General features: G+C 40.5%; 1 protein-coding gene across 3 annotated transcripts in view; it reads right to left on the bottom strand.

The window, feature by feature from the left end:
* The window catches only part of KCNB2 (potassium voltage-gated channel subfamily B member 2), a 224321-nt gene that overhangs the window by 129938 nt on the left and 75118 nt on the right, over positions 1 to 19265 (bottom strand). For all 3 annotated transcript variants that reach the window (XR_014550385.1, XM_083623249.1, XM_083623248.1), the window contains one exon: positions 12999 to 13680. Coding sequence is in view for 2 of the 3 variants with exons in the window: in XM_083623249.1 (XP_083479375.1) it covers positions 12999 to 13577 (579 nt within the window). In the remaining variant the exon portion in view is untranslated. The remainder of the gene's footprint in view (positions 1 to 12998; positions 13681 to 19265) is intronic.

Raw genomic sequence — 19265 nt, 5'->3', positions numbered from 1 at the left:
ATCAAACTGATTGATTTATCAAGAACGTTATCAGGGTTGGTGGCAAGGTACTACTATTTTGAATTTGGTTAGTTAAGGAGGCTGTCCAAGCTGACTTATTTATTATAAATAAATAAGGTATTTATTATTTTCTTATTATTTATTTATATAGACAAATATTTATATACCGCTGCATCATAAAGATATATCACAGCGGTTTACAACAATACAAAAACCTAAAACCAAACAATAAGATTATAACAAGTTAAAAAGAAAAAGAAATTAAAAACAAACATCAAAAGACCATGGTGGGAGATGTGCTCTTAATTGCCTTACATAGGGCTGGCAGAATAGAAATGTTTTCAGCAGACATAAAAGTTGGCCCAGAAGGCACCTGCTGAATCTCTATTTGCAGAGTACAGTGGTACCTTGGGTTAAGAACTTAATTTGTTCTGGAGGTCTGTTCTTAACCTGAAACTGTTCTTAACCTGAAACACCACTTTAGCTAATGGGGCCTCCTGCTGCTGCTGCTGCTGCGCCGCCACCACATGATTTCTGTTCTCATCCTGAAGCAAAGTTCTTAACCCGAGGTAATATTTCTGGGTTAGCGGAGTCTGTAACCTGAAGCGTATGTAACCTGAAGCATATGTAACCCGAGGTACCACTGTATTCCACAGGACAGGGCCGATGACCCTAAAGGCTTGGTGTATTATTGTTGTCAAATGAGCCTCACCAACTCAGGGAACGAGCTGTACATTTATAACATAGTTCTTTGTGTTTTTAACTGTGTGGTACGTCACCTAGAGATCTTCAAATAACAAGCAAATAACAATTCTACTAAAATAAAATAAAATAAAATAACAGCAAGAGCAACAAGAACAAAGTTCACAGATTTAGATAATTACTTTAGAAATACCCAAAGACTTATGCATGCCCAGTGGAACTTTAGACTTTCTACTTTGGCACAGCAAGTACCTATTTCATGTCATAAACCGCTTTATCTTGAAGCAATTTGCTGACTGCATGTGTGTCTACCATATGCAATTTAGAAAATTCAGTCCCAAGTCCCACTGAGCCAGTTCTCTAGATCCGAGACACTGAAATGGCTAACTCAATTTTAGCAGAAGGTCAGGGGCTATGTTCTAATATAATACAGATGTCTTCTGTGTGCAGTCATTGTTTGTAGTTTATTGACTTTTTCATTGTAACATTGAGCCATCATTTTAAGTGAGTTAGAATCATTTTCTCCAGGAGAACCAGACATGTCACTAAAGCAAGGCTGATTGATCAACCTAATAAATTTAATTAAGCAAACTTAATGATGAGATTATAATGCTGTGCAACAAATCTGTCTAGAATTTCACCTCAAAGAGCCTGTTCCTATAGATCAACTTTATTTGTAATGGTGCAAGCCCAGTCTTCTTTGCTTGACTTTAAAGTCCAAAATTATTCATAGGAAAGGGTCAGAGCAGACCCCCCCACCATTTCTACCCATAACCTTACATTTGTCATTTCAGTTCACTGAAAATACTGCCTTGCATAATATTACATGAACCAATGATGAGTTAAAGTGAGCATGGTAATAATGCAAAGAATGTCAGCTCTCTACCAAAAGAGTATCCAGGATTTGATTGTTGACATCCGGAACTGTGTTATTGCTACTCGGCTGACCTTGGGCTAGGTCTGGTGTGTCCTTTACTTCTGCTATTTTAAGCATCATCAAACCTTTGTGGTTGCATCAATTGGGTTGCAATGAAAGAAACTAAAACATGGAATTCTGAGTGGCAGTGTCCTCCCCAGTGCCTTGCAGTGAAATTCAATACAACTCAGGATGGAGGGAAAATTGCTTCTAAGAAACATTTTGTGCAGAATTTTGCTATGCTTAGACTGTTCTTTAGTTTTCTTCACACAGGAAAGAACAGAAAAGCTTAGATAATCCACACAGGTTTTAGGCAAGTGGCGTCAAAGAGTTTAGGTATTATCTTAGTGAAGGCAATGCCATTTTTGTCAAACACTACTGAGTAAACACACACTGCATACAATTCCTTGTTTGAACAGGGTCAGCAACACAATTTTTATTAACTTCCGTGGAATCAGCATTTCACTCTTGACAGTCATTGGAGATTTGTTAGAACCAGAACATTTCAATTCAAGCTCAGATTGGGCAAACTTTTTCCATTTTTGAAGATGCTCCTGTCTAAGATACTGCTTTAGGTCAGGCATTATATCCCAGACAGTCGAAACCATAGGAGCCAACTCCTAGGAACCACAAAATGTTTGAGGGGCCCAGCCCAGCCCACCCCAAAAGTTGATGGGCATTGCCATTCAAATGGTGTGCATGCACACCATCATGTGACTGATTATGTGGGGTAGGGCTTACCTGTTCCCGCCCAGTATTTTATTCAATTTGGCACCCCTGGTTGAAACTGACCAACTTTCAGGAAACAACTAGAACTCACTCTATAGCCACATGCCTGTTTTATCACCCAGCTGCTACTGGTGGTGGTAGAGAATGTGAGGGTTGTGATAGGTCATTGTGGTGGGTTCTGTCCCCTGACTTTCTAGGATGGGAAGGGTTCAGTCTCCACACAGAACAGGTTGGCCATCCTTGGCCCAATGAAACAAACAGATCAAAACAACCCGTGGCTATTCTTCACTATATATATTTCATCCTGGTACCGTTATCTACTTTTTAAGGCCAATTCTTAACAGCTAACTTCATGCCTTAATCAAAAATTTTCTATTACAGGCAAAATGGACACATGCATAAATCACATCCAATAGGGAATGCAGATTATTCTCCAACCAAATATTTTCAGTTAAGGGGCCCATTTATAAATCAATGGCCAGATTCCTAGCTAAAGTAAACTAAATAAGCTCCTTTAGCTTCTAGAAGGTGTTATCTGGCCTTTAAAAATCAATAATGTGCAGCCCACAGTGACATAATTATCATCTTTCTGGATGCGGTTCACTAAAGCATTGGCCCTGCACAACCTCCATTCACTTCAATTGGGCTTGCGTGAGAGCAGCACTCTCCCTAAGGAACAGATGGCATTATCCAATCAAACAGATCTTTCCGATAAGATGCTGTTTTCTCCCACAGCTGTGCAAGTCTCACATGCCCAGGCTTTAATATGCCACAGTGGTGAGGTATGTGGAATAGTATGGTTTGCCTATCAAAATACTCATATGGAATAGGAGCTTCATTTCATAAATGTCATGCACTAGCTGGTATAAACAACACAGGGAGAGAGAGACAGAAACCTATCCAGCCACATAGCCTTTAGGGATTTGTCTGCCTAAGTGTGCTATTACATCATCATGCAGATAAGCCAGAGATCAGCATGCCAAACCCAGCACACAGGGACATCATATGGATTTACTATGTTCCTAGGAAGTAGATTACAATCATAGGGACAGTGTCTAGATCTATGTTTGTGACAAGTGCAGCATGGTCAATATACATGCCGCCTTCATTTTTATTCAGCACCTTGAGCATCTTATTTCTTAGCTGTTTCACAATACAGTGGTGCCTCGCAAGACGAAATTAATTCGTTCCGCGAATTTTTTCGTCTAGCGGATTTTTCGTCTTGCGAAGCACGAAATCCCATAGGAATGCATTGAAAATCAATTAATGCGTTCCTATGGTCAAAAAAAGTCCAAACAAAGCCAAATTTGGTACAACAAGAGTTTATTAAGTGCTCTTTAAAGTCACACATACTGTAAAGAGCATTTCAAAATTCAAACCCAGAATTTTTTTTAAAAAAGAGCAGAGTGGCCCAATGGTCACAGAAAATCATAAAAATGCAGAAAAAAGCACAAGCTTCCAGATTCTTGCAAACCTCTCCCCAACTGTTCGGCCAGCCACCCAGCACACAGAAATTCAAATCCAGAATTTTTTTTAAAAAACAGCAGAGTGGCCCAATGGTCACAGAAAATCATAAAAATGCAGGAAAAAAACCAAGCTTCCAGATTCTTGCAAACCCCTCCCCAACTGTTCCCCCAGCCACCCAGCACACAGAAATTCAAATCCAGAATTTTTTTAAAAAAACAGCAGAGTGCCCCAATGGTCACAGAAAATCATAAAAATGCAGAAAAAAGCACACAAGCTTCCAGATTCTTGCAAAGCCCTCCCCAACACCAAGTCCTTGAATTCCAAACACCCCAACCCAAAATCCAAAACCCCCCCAAAAAAGTTTTAAAAGCTTAACTTACCAAATGGCTGCAAAAGAAGTTTTGGAAAAGCTTCAAAAATCACCAAAGTCTTTAAAAACCTCAAAAAAGGCTACTATGTACACTGCGTTCTATGAGTTGCTCCTCGAAGTCAAGTCGCAACTGTATTAACGGTGTTAAGAAAAAGGAAACAAACTTGCAAGACATTTTCGTCTTGCGAAGCAAGCCCATAGGGAAATTCGTCTTATGAAGCAGCTCAAAAAACGGAAAACCCTTTCGTCTAGCGAGTTTTCCGTCTTGCGAGGCATTCGTCTTGCGGGGCACCACTGTAATCTCATGAGAATAACTAGCTTCTTGGAATGATGTGCAATGACATATTACAACTTGCCCCATAAAAGGCAGAAGAAAAAGGCATGCTTGTTTATTTAGGCAACATATTGGAAATGAAAAGCCCATTCATGGTGTACACAGTGATCTTCCTAGGTCACCTCCCATTTCAGTTTCTTACACTCTGGCAAAAGTAGTGCTATCAGGGCAGGAAACTAGTGATCGCAGTCAGTAAAGTGAGTACAGTGGTACCTCGGGTTAAGAACTTAATTCGTTCTGGAGGTTCATTCTTAACCTGAAACTGTTCTTAACCTGAAGCACCACTTTAGCTAATGGGGCCTCCCGCTGCCGTGTGATTTCTGTTCTCATCTTGAAGCAAAGTTCTTAACCCGAGGTACTATTTCTGGGTTAGAGGAGTCTGTAACCTGAAGTGTCTGTAACCTGAAGCATATGTAACCAGAGGTACCACTGTAGAAGGACCCCCAAACAGTGCTTCCCTCATTTTGAAGTAAGTGGAGTCATGCACATTACTATCTCAATAAGGTCTTCCTGGTTAGATCATTGAGTTAAGAGGCTAAAATAATCTAATTGCAGCAATGCCCAGAAAAGCGTAGGTAGTTTAGTTAACTAACAGTTTGAAAATACAGTGGTAGCTCAGGTTCAGAACAGTTTCAGGTTAAGAACTTACCTCCTGAACGAATTAAGTTCTTAACCCAAGGTACCACTGTACAACTTATGTGTCCACACAATTTTCCAGAATGCTTGAATTTAAAAAAAAATTGCTGCAGTCCAGGAAGTTCTTTCGAGGACACTCCATATCAGCCAGCCTTCAGCAAGCACAATTTGGGATCAGTGGCGTAGCGTGGGTTGTCAGCACCCAGGGCAAGGCAAGTAATTTGCGCCCCCTAACCCGTGGATTTGCGCCCCTAACCCGTGGATTTGCGCCCCCTAACCCATGGATTTGCCCTAACCCCAGATGTTGCGCCCGGTGCGGCCCGCCCCCCTGCACCCCCCACGCTACGCCACTGTTTGGGATCCCATCCTGGCTTATGATGGAAAAGAACTGGTTGTAAAGATGGGAGACCCGTGTAACCAAAGCCACCAAAGGATAACAGAAGTCAGGATAAAGAGCCCTGTTGCATCAAACCAATGGCCTGTCTAGTCTAGCATACCATTTCCTCACAGTGCTCAGCCTCTGGAAAAACCCCAGGGAACATATGAGGCCAATAGCCCCAGCAGCTGGTATTCAAGAGCATACTGCTTCTGAACATGGAGGTTCTACAGAGCCATCATGACCAACTGGCATCGACAGACTTATCCCCCATGAATCAGTCTATTCTCCTTTTGAGATAATAGATTGTGGCAGCATCTTGTTGCAACAGCCACATATAATATTATTCAGGAGCTTAATAGACATTGAGTTTCCACTGCAGGGCTGGGTTAGCAAAAACAGGGGAAAGAGCTGGACTGACAAGCACTTGGCAGACCACAGAAGACATGGCTGGTCAGCTGTGTTTTAGACAGCAATCCAGGCTGTTCAGGCCTGTCCTAGGAGTATGTACAATCATGCCCATATTTTCCAGTACAGCCAAAATACAGCTTCCCTGTAGCTCTATTCATAAAACATGATCAAACCAACAGTCCTCTCTTCCTGGTGCATGACAGGAAATATCCCTTTCCTTTGTGCTTTTGATGACTGGCGATCCTCACTTCTACAGCTGTTAGAAACCATTGATAGATTGTCTGAGTTTGGCTCCCTGTCCCTGGTGTTATCTTTTCAAAGTATCTGAGTTATGAAAAACTGTCAACAACTAACAGGTTCCTTTCAGTGGGTCCTTTCCTTGTTTTATTCAGTCTCCAGAATATTCAGCAATACCATTGTAAAGGAGGTAGCCTATCATTCTAGAGGTGAGCCAGAAAGAAGCCTTATGTATAATTCACCAAGGCACTGAAATGCCACTGAGGTAGGATAGTCCAAATACTGGGTTTCTCTCTTCTTCCTTCTTCTTTGTAGCTATAATTGTGCCAGCTAAATATAATGCTGAATCATTAGCTACTCGATACCTTCCTCAGAAAGCACTGAAGGTAAATAATATTTTAATAATTGACTCACTCGTCCACATGCACAAGCTTTTAAAAACAAAATCAATTAGGAACTGACATTCTATTGCATTTCTTAATATACTTTCGGTGGAGCAAAGCAGTGAACTCGCATAAATTTTTGCTTTCTGATAGTAAAGGATACTTTTATTATTACATTTTAATGACCGAGGATAAATTTAGCAGTTGGTTTTAAATTCAAGGGAGCTGCCAAGGTAGCCCTGTATGCTACTGTGCTGGCACCAGGATTTTGAAGGCCTTTGGGCATGGCACCATTCAATGCTACCCTGACCTGGAAGAAGCAGAACATGCACACAGAGAATCCTTATAAGCTGTGTCTGCTTTCCTTGCATACTCTGCATATTGCACACCCAAGTGGCAATGATTCCATTCTTAGATCTATGGGCCCTCTGCTGTCTCGTGTACTGCATCCGTTGGGGACTTGGGGCCTATGGCACCCTGTGTGAGGCCAAAATTTGGCACACACATTCCAGCTCCAGCCCTCACACTGCCTTCTCAAAGGTAAGGAGCTGCCTAGGCAGGGTCCTAGAGCCCCCAAATCTCCTTCCCAAACCTGGGAAAGCACTAACTAGGCTTTGGGAAGGAGAAGGGAGGACTTTAGCACCCTGCCAAAGCCTCATGCCTCCTTCCCAAAGCCCAGCACCTAATCTACAGGGCTCTGAGATGGTGCCCCTTGGCTCAGTGCCCATTGTGTGCACACTGCTCCCACAGCCCTAAATCTGCCCCGACTGCTTTGTTGTTGACTTGAATCAAATCTTTTGGAGGCCTTAACCTTTACACATGCCAGTGTCTATAAAAATACAGTGAATACCAGGTTATGCAAATGAACAACACACACCATGAAGTCTTTCTGCGTCTTAATAAGGGTGAAGGGTAATTACACTTTCTTTAATTGATTAGCAGCTTATAAATTAGGATGCTATTCCCAGGGGAGAAATCCTTAATTTGCAGCCAGTAAGTGGAGTTTTATAAAACAGATGTTCCAAATGAGAAGGACATATTGAAGCAATACCTTCAAACTCTTCCAGTTTAAAAGTACTTTAAAGGGAGAAGTATATACTTTAATCTCTCATCAACAGCTACTCCCATTGATCCACACATGCATTGTAATCAAGGGGTGGAAACTTAACAGTAATTTCAAAATATGCAGGTCCAAAAGTTGTACACCATTTTTCACTCCGACTTAACGGGGCCAATGGGATGGGGGTGGAGATTTGCAACTGAGTCATTTGCGGGGAAATATTCTGCAAGCGATCTAACCGTCAAGAATTTTTGATTCAGTCAAATGCTGCCATTTGTACTATGATGTGCAGATCTCTAAATCATCCTGTAAATGCACTTTTATTTTTTTTAAAAAGGAGTTTATAGAATCTGGTGTTAAGGACTCCCATGCCTACGCTGAGAGGCATCACATTCCATCATGGTGAAATGAAAACTCAATCCTAAAGCCTCAATCATGAGTGCAGCTTTGCTCCAGTGCATCCCCACTTCTGCCCTTTTGGCCCATAGCAGACAGAGAGCATCACACACCACTGTATGACAACCATATATTGCCAGGGAGATGATCCTATTTCAATGAATGTGGTGCAGGTTTCTATATGCCTACCATAACTAGGGATGGAGAAATTCAATTCAGTATGCATTTAAAGCCAAGTTTATTTAATTCACACTGTCTGAGACAATATGTGAACTGAAACACAGCTGTCTTAGACTCTTATTCTCAGTGTTACGGATTCAAGCCCCCTGCTGGACAAAATATTCCTGCATTGTGGGGGGTTGGACTCAATGACCTTTGTGGTCCCTTCCAATTCTACAATTCTATAGCTGCCCTCTGTAAAAGAGGGCAGATGAACACCCTTTGTAGATGACTGGGATAGCTCAATTTGTAGAGCATAAGACTCTTAAACTCAGGGTCTTTCAAAAGCTGCCCTTATCTGAATTTTGTAATTCAGTTCTCCAGCCAAACACTGTTTACACAAATAATTATAATAGAAGAAAGTTTGCATAAAAGGAAAGATATTAGTGAACATACAAAATGCATTATATTGGGGGAAAGTGCTGGCAAAAATGGTCAAAGCTGCATAGAAAAATGTGTGTATTAGGAGATATTTGCACTAGAATGAATTTGCACTGATGAATTTTCTTTTTGTTTTAGTTCATTTTCTTTTTTAATAATAATAATTTTTATTAAATTTATTAAATTTTCAAATATTACACTTTAAATTAAACACTTTTATTATACCTTGCATTTATTGATTTGCCTCCCTCCCCTTTCCAAGGTTCATTTAACTTTTCCACCATTCCTGCATATTTTAATATATCCATCTAATTTAATTTCCCTATCTTACATCATTTCAAAATATGTTATACTGTTCAATTACTTTAATACTGCTAGCATTTTTAGCTGTGCACAATTATTTTTAATATACTCGACAAAAAATCTCCACCCCTCTTTAAATACCTGTTCTTCTTGCTCTCTTATTCTACTTGTTAGACCTGCTAATTCTGTAGAATTGAAGTTATGAATTTTCAAGATTTTTTTTAAATCACAAATTGCTGTAAAATGTGATCAACCGAATTTAAGAGTGGATAAGTGAGAAACTGAGATAATCGAAATTGGCAGCTCCTTCTACTCCTCACCACAGCCAAAGCCCAAATATTGGGGGGGGGGGTGTCAGGCGTGATTCTTGAAGGTATTAAGAGCTTTAGAAAAGCTATGTGACTAACCTAATGGTGCTTTAGAAGATAATGTTTCAGAATTATCTCTCTTGCATGTGCCTTCTGAGGCATGGTTGGTGGCAACATACAAGAGGACCTTCTCTGTGCAAGTGCCAACCCCATATGCGGAACTCTTCACCCCATGAGGATGTTATATTTTATTGAGTAGCAGGGGGGACTGCTTTATACCGCATCAAACTATTGGTCCATCATACTTAGTATTGTGTACACCGTCTGACAGCAGTTTTCCAGAACTCTCTCAAAACCCTACCTGGAGATGCCATTGGCTGAACCTGAGACCTTCTGCAAGCAAAGGCAATACTCTGCTACTGAAGTATATTTCTCTTTAACATGCTTCCATTTTTTGTTGTTGTTTCATTTAGTTTATTGAGCGTTCAATTTGGCTATTTGTGATCTTGCTCTTTTTTTGCTGCTTTTAGCCTGGTAGCTGTGTTTTAACGATGGATTACTCTTATGTTTATGATTCATTTTTATTTTGTAAGCTGCTTGAAGTGGGGTGTTTATAAATTTGTGTATAAATATCAAATAAACATTCCAGTAGCAAAGGTTTATTTTAGATCTGCAAGCCTCCACACTACTCCATCTTTTCGAGTGGTGAATTATTGGAGCAGATCAAAAATTTTGGTGACATCCCAGAGATCAGTCCTAATATCACTTTTCAGAGTACACTGAGCAGCACGTGTGGGAATATGTGCAAGCTCTCATAAACTGTATGTGCAACACAGTGCAGTTTTCCTTCACTGTAAGCCAGTTAGACAGTAAGGAGTCTAATACACCTTCCCAGCCAACGTCTTTCTACTTTTTCAAACAGTTGTAAGATTGTGTTTACATTCTAGACTTAAACAGGTTTCAGTGACATTCCATCTTCACAGGGAATCCTGAGAACTGTGGTTCTGTGTGGATGGATCAAATTTCAACAGCATACACTTAGCATCCTTCACTACAATTCCCAAGGTTCTTTACTTTAAGAGCTATGATGACAATGGAACGGACTCCCTCAGAAGGTGGTGGACTCTCCATCAAAGGTTTGTAAACAGAGGTTGGATGGCCATCTGTCAGGAATTCTTTAGCTGTGATTTGTACATAGCAGGAGGCTATACTACATAAGCATGGGGCCCCTGTCAATTCTACAATTGTGTGATTTGTGGTGCAGACATATTGCAAATGTCAAAACCACTTTGCTCTGTAGATTGCAGTTCATGGATTGAACCCAACGCTAGTCCTACTCAGAGGAGACCTATTGAAGTTAATGAACTAACCCAGGTCAATTAATTCCAGTGGGTTTACTCTGAGTAAAATTTCGTTGCATTCAATTTCTCAAAATGAGAGTAAGAATGGTGATACTGGGTGACGTCCAATGACACAAGAGTAGAATGGGACTTCTCCTTCTCTCCCCCTTCCACCTCCCTGAATCCAGCAAATTTGCTCCATAAGGTCCTCCAAGGGAAGAGACAATCTATTCCACCAACAGGGTCCATTCCACTGGCAGATGGACACTACTGGATTTCATCAATGAAGTTGTATAAAAATAAAAGCATGTACTTTTCCCTACAATGATTATTTAATCCAAAGTAATTCCCGAGACAGAAGGCAGGCCAGCTGTATTCTGCAAACCTGACACCAGTAGGTTGAGGATCAGTGAGCCACAGAAAGCTTCTGATCTGATATCCCATACTCTCTAAGGATGCAATGTGGCAGCTCAATGACATGCCCCATCTCCTCCAGACGGGTCTCTGGGATCTTGAACACACAGCTAGTTAGTGACACACTGCTACTGGGATTCTGCCTCAGCGCAGGCGGCAGTTGCAATTCTGTTTGAACAGACAGAGCAAACACAGGCAGATCACGCACTACAAAAACAACTCAGGCACCTGTTGCTTCCAGATAATAGACTAGGAATCAGATGCATGGAGATACTGTACTACTGGACCAGAGGGGCAGCATGTGAGCTTGAGGGTCCAATTCATAAGAGCTTTAAAGAAGAACCATAATATATTCTAATGTGAGGAGTGCTTTCTTACATATGTATAAATTAAATTAAGTCATGAAATAGGATTTGGAAATATTTTTGGGCCAGAACGGCGGCTTATCCATTTGAGAGAAACACAAAAGCCTGAACTCATATAGTGCAGGGTGACTCCATTAAAGCCTGTAGGTCTACTTTAATATTTTGAACTGCTATCAGAATGTATGGCAATTTCAGCACTGTGCAGCTTTTGTTAGGCATATTCCCTAACATTTTTTGTAGTAAAATTTCATCAAATACATGAATAATCTTTGAGTGGATTCAGGAATTGGCTTGGATCCTGAGTTACCCTTCTGTTCATCAAAGGGCATTTGATCCAGTGGAAGCTCCTGCTGGGAGGAGTGAGGTGGGACAGGCAGTTCTTGCTCATTTCACCATTGCCACTACACTCCCTCCCTTGCTCTCCTGGGATTTTTGGCAGCCATGGGAGACAGTGATAAAAATTGTCCCCCATCCTAACACTCAGATTTAATGTTCAAACCTTCCCAATAAATGAAAATATCCAGTTTTTCTTTATTTCCACACACAAATCAACCATAATATATTTATGTCTTTCACACATAGATTATATATTTATTTATGTCTTTCACAAATAGATTATATAAGCAGTGCACCCACTAACTAAAGCCAGTTTGGCAGAAGACATTCCAAAAAGCAGCCTAGGTGGAAATAGGTGCTAGTTCATGCGTAGGCGTATGAAATTTAAAATTAGCAGCTGAGACAAACTTAGCAGCTGAGAGACAAATACGAAAAAAAGAAAAGAAAGAAATTCCCGATTCTTCTATGGAATGTGTAGTCAAGAGTAGTGGGAATCAAAAGTTACATTCTGACAATAAATGGTTAGTCTTCATTTTCAAAAATTGCCATTTCTTCAAAAGCACTTTGCCAATTAGTCTGCAATCCTATACCTACTTATTCGGGAGTAAGCCCCACAGACATCAGTAGAACTTACTTCTGCATAGGCATCTACAGGATTGTTTTGTTAATATCTCAGAAATAGCTTGGTGATGCATAATTATATAAACTGCACCCTACATTCCACCCAGCACCCAAGGAAAAAAATGAGAAAGAACAAAGCAAAGTTATGTACATTTATGTGGAAGTAAGCCCTAATATGTTAAGTGGGATTTACTCGCAGTGTGCATAAGTGTGCATAAGATTGCAGTATTTCTAAAAACACACACACGCAAGCACTGAGCATTAGTTTGACCAATGAATACTACCAGGATCCTGTTCCCCATAGATCCATACAAGGCAAGATCCCCCTATTTTTCTTTAATAGATCACAATTGCTTATACTGCATGGAAGAAAACTTCCTGAGGTCCTCCAACTTTAGGAGGTAGCCTGGCATAAATTATGGAGAAAATCAATTGGAACAGAGAGTCTCAAAAGTACACCAGAGCACATGGGACTCACCACACAGTCCTTTGGATTTCTCCCACAGATGAAAAAACAGGAAAACTCACAAGCTAAGCCTATATTAGGCTGTAGGGTTGTTATTTAAAAAAGACAAAACCCACCTAAAATTGTTTCCATAATTTTTTCTGTGAATGTTATCAAGACATAACATGTAACATAAGCAAATATTCTAAACATTTTTGATGACTCTTTAACCACCATCCATTATCTTACCTTTGCAGCAACTGATGAGTTGGGTTTCTCCAGCAAGTCCCATAGTTTTTTCCTTTTCTCTGGGCAGCAGGCATTGTCAAACTCTTCCCCTTCTCTTTCTCTCAGTGTCTCTGCCTCTCTCCTTAGCTCTTCATTCATTTGCTCTTTCTTCTGATGGTATCTTGCCTGGCAACAAGATTCTAAGTATATCTCATCAATCCCCCAGTAGTCTAGCTCTTGGCCAAAAGAGAGGGCACACATTTCCTCCATCATGTGTAGCTTTCCCGTCCTGTAGAAATTCAAAATGGAGGTGAAAGCACCCGGGTGTCTATCAAAGAAATATTCATTCTCACTGAGATTATAGTCATCACATACTTCTAGTAAGCATTCGTTTGTATTGCAGTCTCTAAGCTTCCCTAAGCGTGTTCGTGGAAGTCTATCTAAAGTCCTCCATAGAACTTCATGGTTGAGCCCCCCTACATTGATTTTGACTCTCCTTGAACATGCTTTGCTCCGGATTATTTCCACTGGTTCTGGTGGAAGGGACTGGGTAGACCTTGAAGATTTTTTGTTTATCCCTGGAGGAGCCCTTTCGGCCATCCTGACAAGGAAGCAGCAGCAACGCCAGAGTCTTTAGGGGAGAAGCACAAGTAAGGTTGGGTCAGGTTGGGTCCTCTTCAAATAGGGTCCTCCATTTCTGAAGCTGAAAGAAAAATATAGCCATGGCTTAGGATACTGTAAAATATTGTAGCAATTTACAATGCTGCAATGAAGGCAGAAGGTTTCACAGGAGGTTCCACCTTTGGTAGCATGCTTATGTGCTTATGGATGCGACATAAATTTTACGGTTGCTGTAGAATGTTATAGTAGCGCCAGCTGAGAACACATCATGAATGGCAAGTTGGAAGTTCTCAATTTCATGGTTCATTAATCCAATACTAATGAGGAATGAGGTTCTGTGGGTGTGTTCCTTCCACTACAAGGTCTGCATTACTGGATTGATATTTAAGCTCTACTGTACCATATTTTGTTGGGAAAATAATCACCAGCACTGGTAAAATTCTGCAACTCCCCCCTACCCAATGCAACCAGTATTTCTAAAGTCAAAAGTTTCCCACATAGTCCTTTGGTGAATTGTTTGTTTGCAAAGGTTCTGTGGAACTTCTGGGTGTGTGTGGGTGTATGTATGCGCACATGCATTGGCTGCACAACTGAGTTCCCCATGGGGAACTTGATAGCACTACCATTCCCTGCAGAAAGCAGGGCTGCACTCACCACCATCAGATGGGGGCAGCAAATTCAATCCTGCTGGACTGGCTGCACAAAGGTCCCCACAGGGAACCTGATCATGCAGTCAATCCCTGCAGAAAACATCTCTGCAAACTCTATGCTTGGTGCTTTGCTGAGCATAGCCCCTTGCACTGTTTTTGCCCGGGATCTAAAGATATTTAGTGATGGCACCAGGCACACCTCCCTGAGGGCAGCATTCCACTGCAAAAAAGACCCATTCTTGTGTTGTGTGCATGCACCCTCACAGACATGTCCCCATAAAATGTGCACTTCTTGTGGTATAAAAGGCTAATTTGGAAGTTCTTCTTTTTCAGAAGGCATAAAATTTGAGGAATACTCTCACAGATATTCCTTGTTTTTTGTCTTTGAAATACACACCTATTACAAATGTTTGGCTAATATCAGTTAATTGAAAGAACACTGGGCAAAATTATTTTTCTTGTCCACACAAAAGAGTGCCAAATTGTTTTGAAACACACAAATTAGGTAATAATTATGTTTCTTTTACTATGACAAGCCTTTTCTGTTTCATTATGTGAAGAAATAAATTCCATTCCTCTGAAGACTAGCACGGATTGCCCTTAATCAATAATGACAAGGAAATTGCTTTAAATCACATTTATCTTATATTTCTTTTCAGAAGAATAGATAATTTATTTGCACTTGTGAGAACAGATGGAAAAAGCGATATTGCAAAACTCACTTATCTTCTTTGCAGTGAGCCATCAAATACAAATATCATTAGCAGCTTTATCATCACCTGCAATAATTGCAAAGTCATAAGTCACAAAGGTTCTGGCTTTTCATTTTTTAAAGAATTCATCCATCAGCTCTGCATCTACCCTGAATTGCAAGGTAAAACAGGGTGATTCAGGGAAGGTTCCCATGTTGGACCGTGCCATTAATAGGACATATTGAGTCAGAACATGAGTTACTCTGTGGCCTCAGCTGTCCAAAAAAAAACAGATGACTCTTCCCAACCCTCCCACCCCACTCTACCATACAGAAATGAAACCATACTGGATAGCGCTCAAGAGAATGTGGGAGAGAGGTGTGTGTGTGGTGTGTGTACTATTTTGATGGACAGATCTAGTTTTAATCACATTGAATTATTTCCCCAGGGCACTCCTGTCACAGTGATTTGGGTGTGGAATTTGGGTTCGGGATTAAAATTGAGTTTGTTTTTTATGCAGATCTATGCCTTCCCCTGGGCAAGTAAATTGAGAGGTTTCCTTCTTCTAGGGAGAAGCTGTATCTCCAAAATTCCATGTTGGCTGGCAGAAGTCCACCTCCCATGAAGAAACCTTGGGGTAACAGGGTGCTTATGGGGTGGTGGTGCCATTTTTTGACAACAGTCTTTCTTTGGGATCTATTATGGTTTCACCCCACCTCCTCAGCCCCAGTGCAAGTCATTGTAAGTCCCCAGAAGAAGAGACTGTTTCCCCCAAAACCTCTGGGGCTGGTGATAGTTCCCATACCCCAATATTTCCTGGAGAACCATGGACCCGTGCTCTTTTTGGCACGCCCACCACTATGATCCCTATTGCACCCACCCAAAGCAGTAAAGTCTGCCCTTGTAGGAGATCAATTCATTTAACATTCTGAAATTTGGTTGCTTTCATCCCCCAAGAAAAGGTGACCAAGCCTCCTAATTGCATCCAATTCTGGCAGAAAATGTGTTGTCCCGCATCAAAGTCAATGAATGTTTTTGCCCACAATTTGGCAGGGGTAATAGAGATTCTAGAGATTTGCTCTCCCTGCAAATTTTAATCACTTGTATGAAAAGCACACACACATATATACATGGTGTGTGTGTGTTTATAGTGAACAGGGCAGGGGACTTGGTTTTTAACAGATATAACTGAGCCCCCAGTAATGGGTCAAATTAGTAAGACACAGAGCACCTCTGATCAGTCTGCTTTCTAAAACTAAAGATACAAGTTGAATCTTGAGGCCAGTACACACCTCTAGCATTCTGCATTACACTATGAAACTCATTTGTGACAACCTTTTATGACAAACAGAAAATCTGTCAAACCAAAGCACCTAAGTATACGGAGAACATAATTCTATAATATTGATCTTCCCTCATTCATTCCTGACCCTTGACAACATCACTTGAGAAAATAAATGTCACAGGACTCAAAAACAGCAAGAATGCTCATCCTTGCTCCAATCACTCTCTCATTTATGATTGCCCTTGTGTGTAATTTGAAAATACGTTTCCTTGAGTTTATAGATTTTAAATTATTTTCTCATTCTGTCGGTAAAGGCTCCTATGGCATCTTTCTACTTTTAGTTTATTTGATGTACTGTAATCTAGTTTCAGATGCTGTCATAACAATGAGTCATGCTTTGTAAAGCTGTAGAATGATCTTTTGCTGCTTGGCTAACTGGTTCCTTGTCACAGCTCATTACTAATACTTGCCTTTTCATCTGACAACTGTGGGCTACCTTCCCAAAAATCGCTTCTAGTACACCCCTCTTCAGCATTACTTATTTCTCCCTCAGCTGACATAAAACATTATAGAAGATCTGACTTTTTGGAGCCAAATGTGTTAAATATTACTAAGGGCAAAGTTATTGTATTGTAAGCTCCTTGGGGCACAGGCCTCTCATTCTTGCTCATTCTAACAGCACTATGTACATACTGTAGATGGTGACTTACGTTATATATTAGGGGTGTGCACTGACTTTGGAGGAATCCAGAACTGAAGCAGCCAGCTTTGAACAGATTTTGGGCTTGTCCAAAATGAATCAGGATATTTCTGAAGTACCTTGAACAAAATCAGGGACCTCTGAAGTACTTTGGGGAGTTGGAAATTCAAAAAAACAACACTGGTTGTTGGAACATTTCCCTCCAAGCTTCCCATATAAGGAAAGTGGCAGAGTGAAGGGAAGGGTAGGGAGAACTCTTTGGTGACTGACTGGTATTGGTGCTAATCAGAGGGAAGGATTTTACCAGAGTTCCCCAATTACTTTGTGCTGGCTGGTGAGTGGAGCTAGCAGGAGCAGGAGCCCCTTGTATATGGCCAATATGGCATTTAAAAATTGATTTGTCAAAAATGTATATAATTTATGTCAAAACTTTAGAGACAGAACACAGCCACAACTGATAACAGCCTGCATGGCATGGAGTAGGGGGTAAAATTAAATGTTCTGTAGTTTTTAAAGCAACCTGCTCATTCAAAACCAATACATCAGTGACAAATCTTCTGTGCAAGCTTTCTCCTCAGAGTATTAATATTCTATATGCAAATAATCTTTGCACTCTCACTTACAACCAAGCTCCACTAAACATACTGGCACTTACTTCTAAATAAGTATACACAGGGTTGGCTTGTCAGTCTACCAGCACAGTCAGAAGGTGTGTGGTCCACAATGGATACATCATATTGAGGCTATTGCCTGGGTCATTTTCCTCTTCCTCATGACTATTTTTCCAGTTGCAATGCTACTATTTTTGCATTTTCTTCTTTGCACTGAAAAGTGTTGCTTCACTTTATACTTACGCCAGCTGCACTTCAAATCCTTTTCCAATAAAGTTATTATAAAGACCCAAGGACAAGGCTGGGAGACCTGGCCCCTAGATGCTGTTGGACCCCAATCCTAGCAGCCATAGCTAGCAAAGTTGTAGTCCAAGAACACCTAGGACAGCCATAGGTTCTCCATCCCTGCTCTAAGCTTCACTCTTCATGATGCAGCAGAGCACATTTTCCTGAACCCACTACTGAAAAGCAAGCGTACAAGTGATAAAACATGTTATTTTCTTCCAATGGAAGCTTGAAGTGATTTGGCATAAGGGGCCTAAGCAAGCCTGACAAAAAGTATGTGTGCTAAAAAAAAGAGGGGTCTCTGTGTAAGCGGACTGTCCCGTTGTACCATTTCTCATCAGTTTAGAAGACCGTGAACCCTACAGAATCCATCGTCTTTTCTGCAGCCATCCAGTTAACTACTCAGTTCCATAACTGTGTATGGGCAAGCACAGCTACAGCAGTTTGAAAATACCTGTCAGGTTTAATAGCAAGAGCAGAGAAAGAAGGTTTAGTCTAAGAGTGACCTTTAAGTCCCTTGGCTCTTAAATGTGGAATGTGATTAAGTTCCAGAAGCTTAAAACGGCCCAGTTATCATCAGCAAACCATATCATATCTATACCCACAAGGGACTTTTCATTTCAACTGCAGTCTTCCAAATATCAGAAAAAATATTATTGTGCAATCATTATTATTAGTAATCAATGTTAAATTGGCCCAATATATATTAAGGGCAGGTGAGCTGATTTGTTTATTATGAGTATCCATAAGTGGAATCTGCAAAATAATGTTTCAGTGCGGAATGCTTGGATTTACGTTTCCGGCCAACCATCTATGTCTTTTTCCAGGATACACCATTACACACACAGCCTAGTTATCTATTTCCCCCCTATAGTTAGTCAGCATTTAATACCCACAGAGCATGCTTAACCCTCAGTGGACTGTTTTCAGTCCCTTTCTTAGGTGTCTACTTCCAAAGATGTTTACACTTCTGAAAATCTTGGGATTCCAGCAAGCATGCTTATACCCTCTTTGTTATGACTACAAAAGGATTCATGTGGCTAAATAAATTTGCTTTTCTTATATAATGTGTATCATTATGTGCACACACACATAGGTATTTGTTTTTTACAGCAGAATACGGAAAAAAACAAAAGCTCTACAAACACTTACTGATCATTCTAGGTTTTAGGTCTTTATATATCTATTCACATACATATAGTGATGTATATTTCTCTATATTATTTTTAAGAACCCTTAACACCAATCCAATATTATTATTTTTCATGAGAAACTATTTTACAGTATTCTTAGGCCCTGTATAGACAGCACATACAATAAAGCAGATGTAGATACCAGCAACAAGAACAAAAGTGAACACTGTTTCCATTCAGAGTACTGCAACAAGCTAATATGTTTTCTATAATTTGCACTACAAATGCAACAAGTTTTAATGGTGTTATCT

This window comes from Podarcis filfolensis (assembly GCF_964270895.1).
Source record: "Podarcis filfolensis genome assembly, chromosome: 7".
Lineage (NCBI taxonomy): Eukaryota > Metazoa > Chordata > Lepidosauria > Squamata > Lacertidae > Podarcis > Podarcis filfolensis.
Note: the sequence above shows the minus strand (reverse complement) of the source record. Positions and strands in the feature narration are given on the sequence as shown.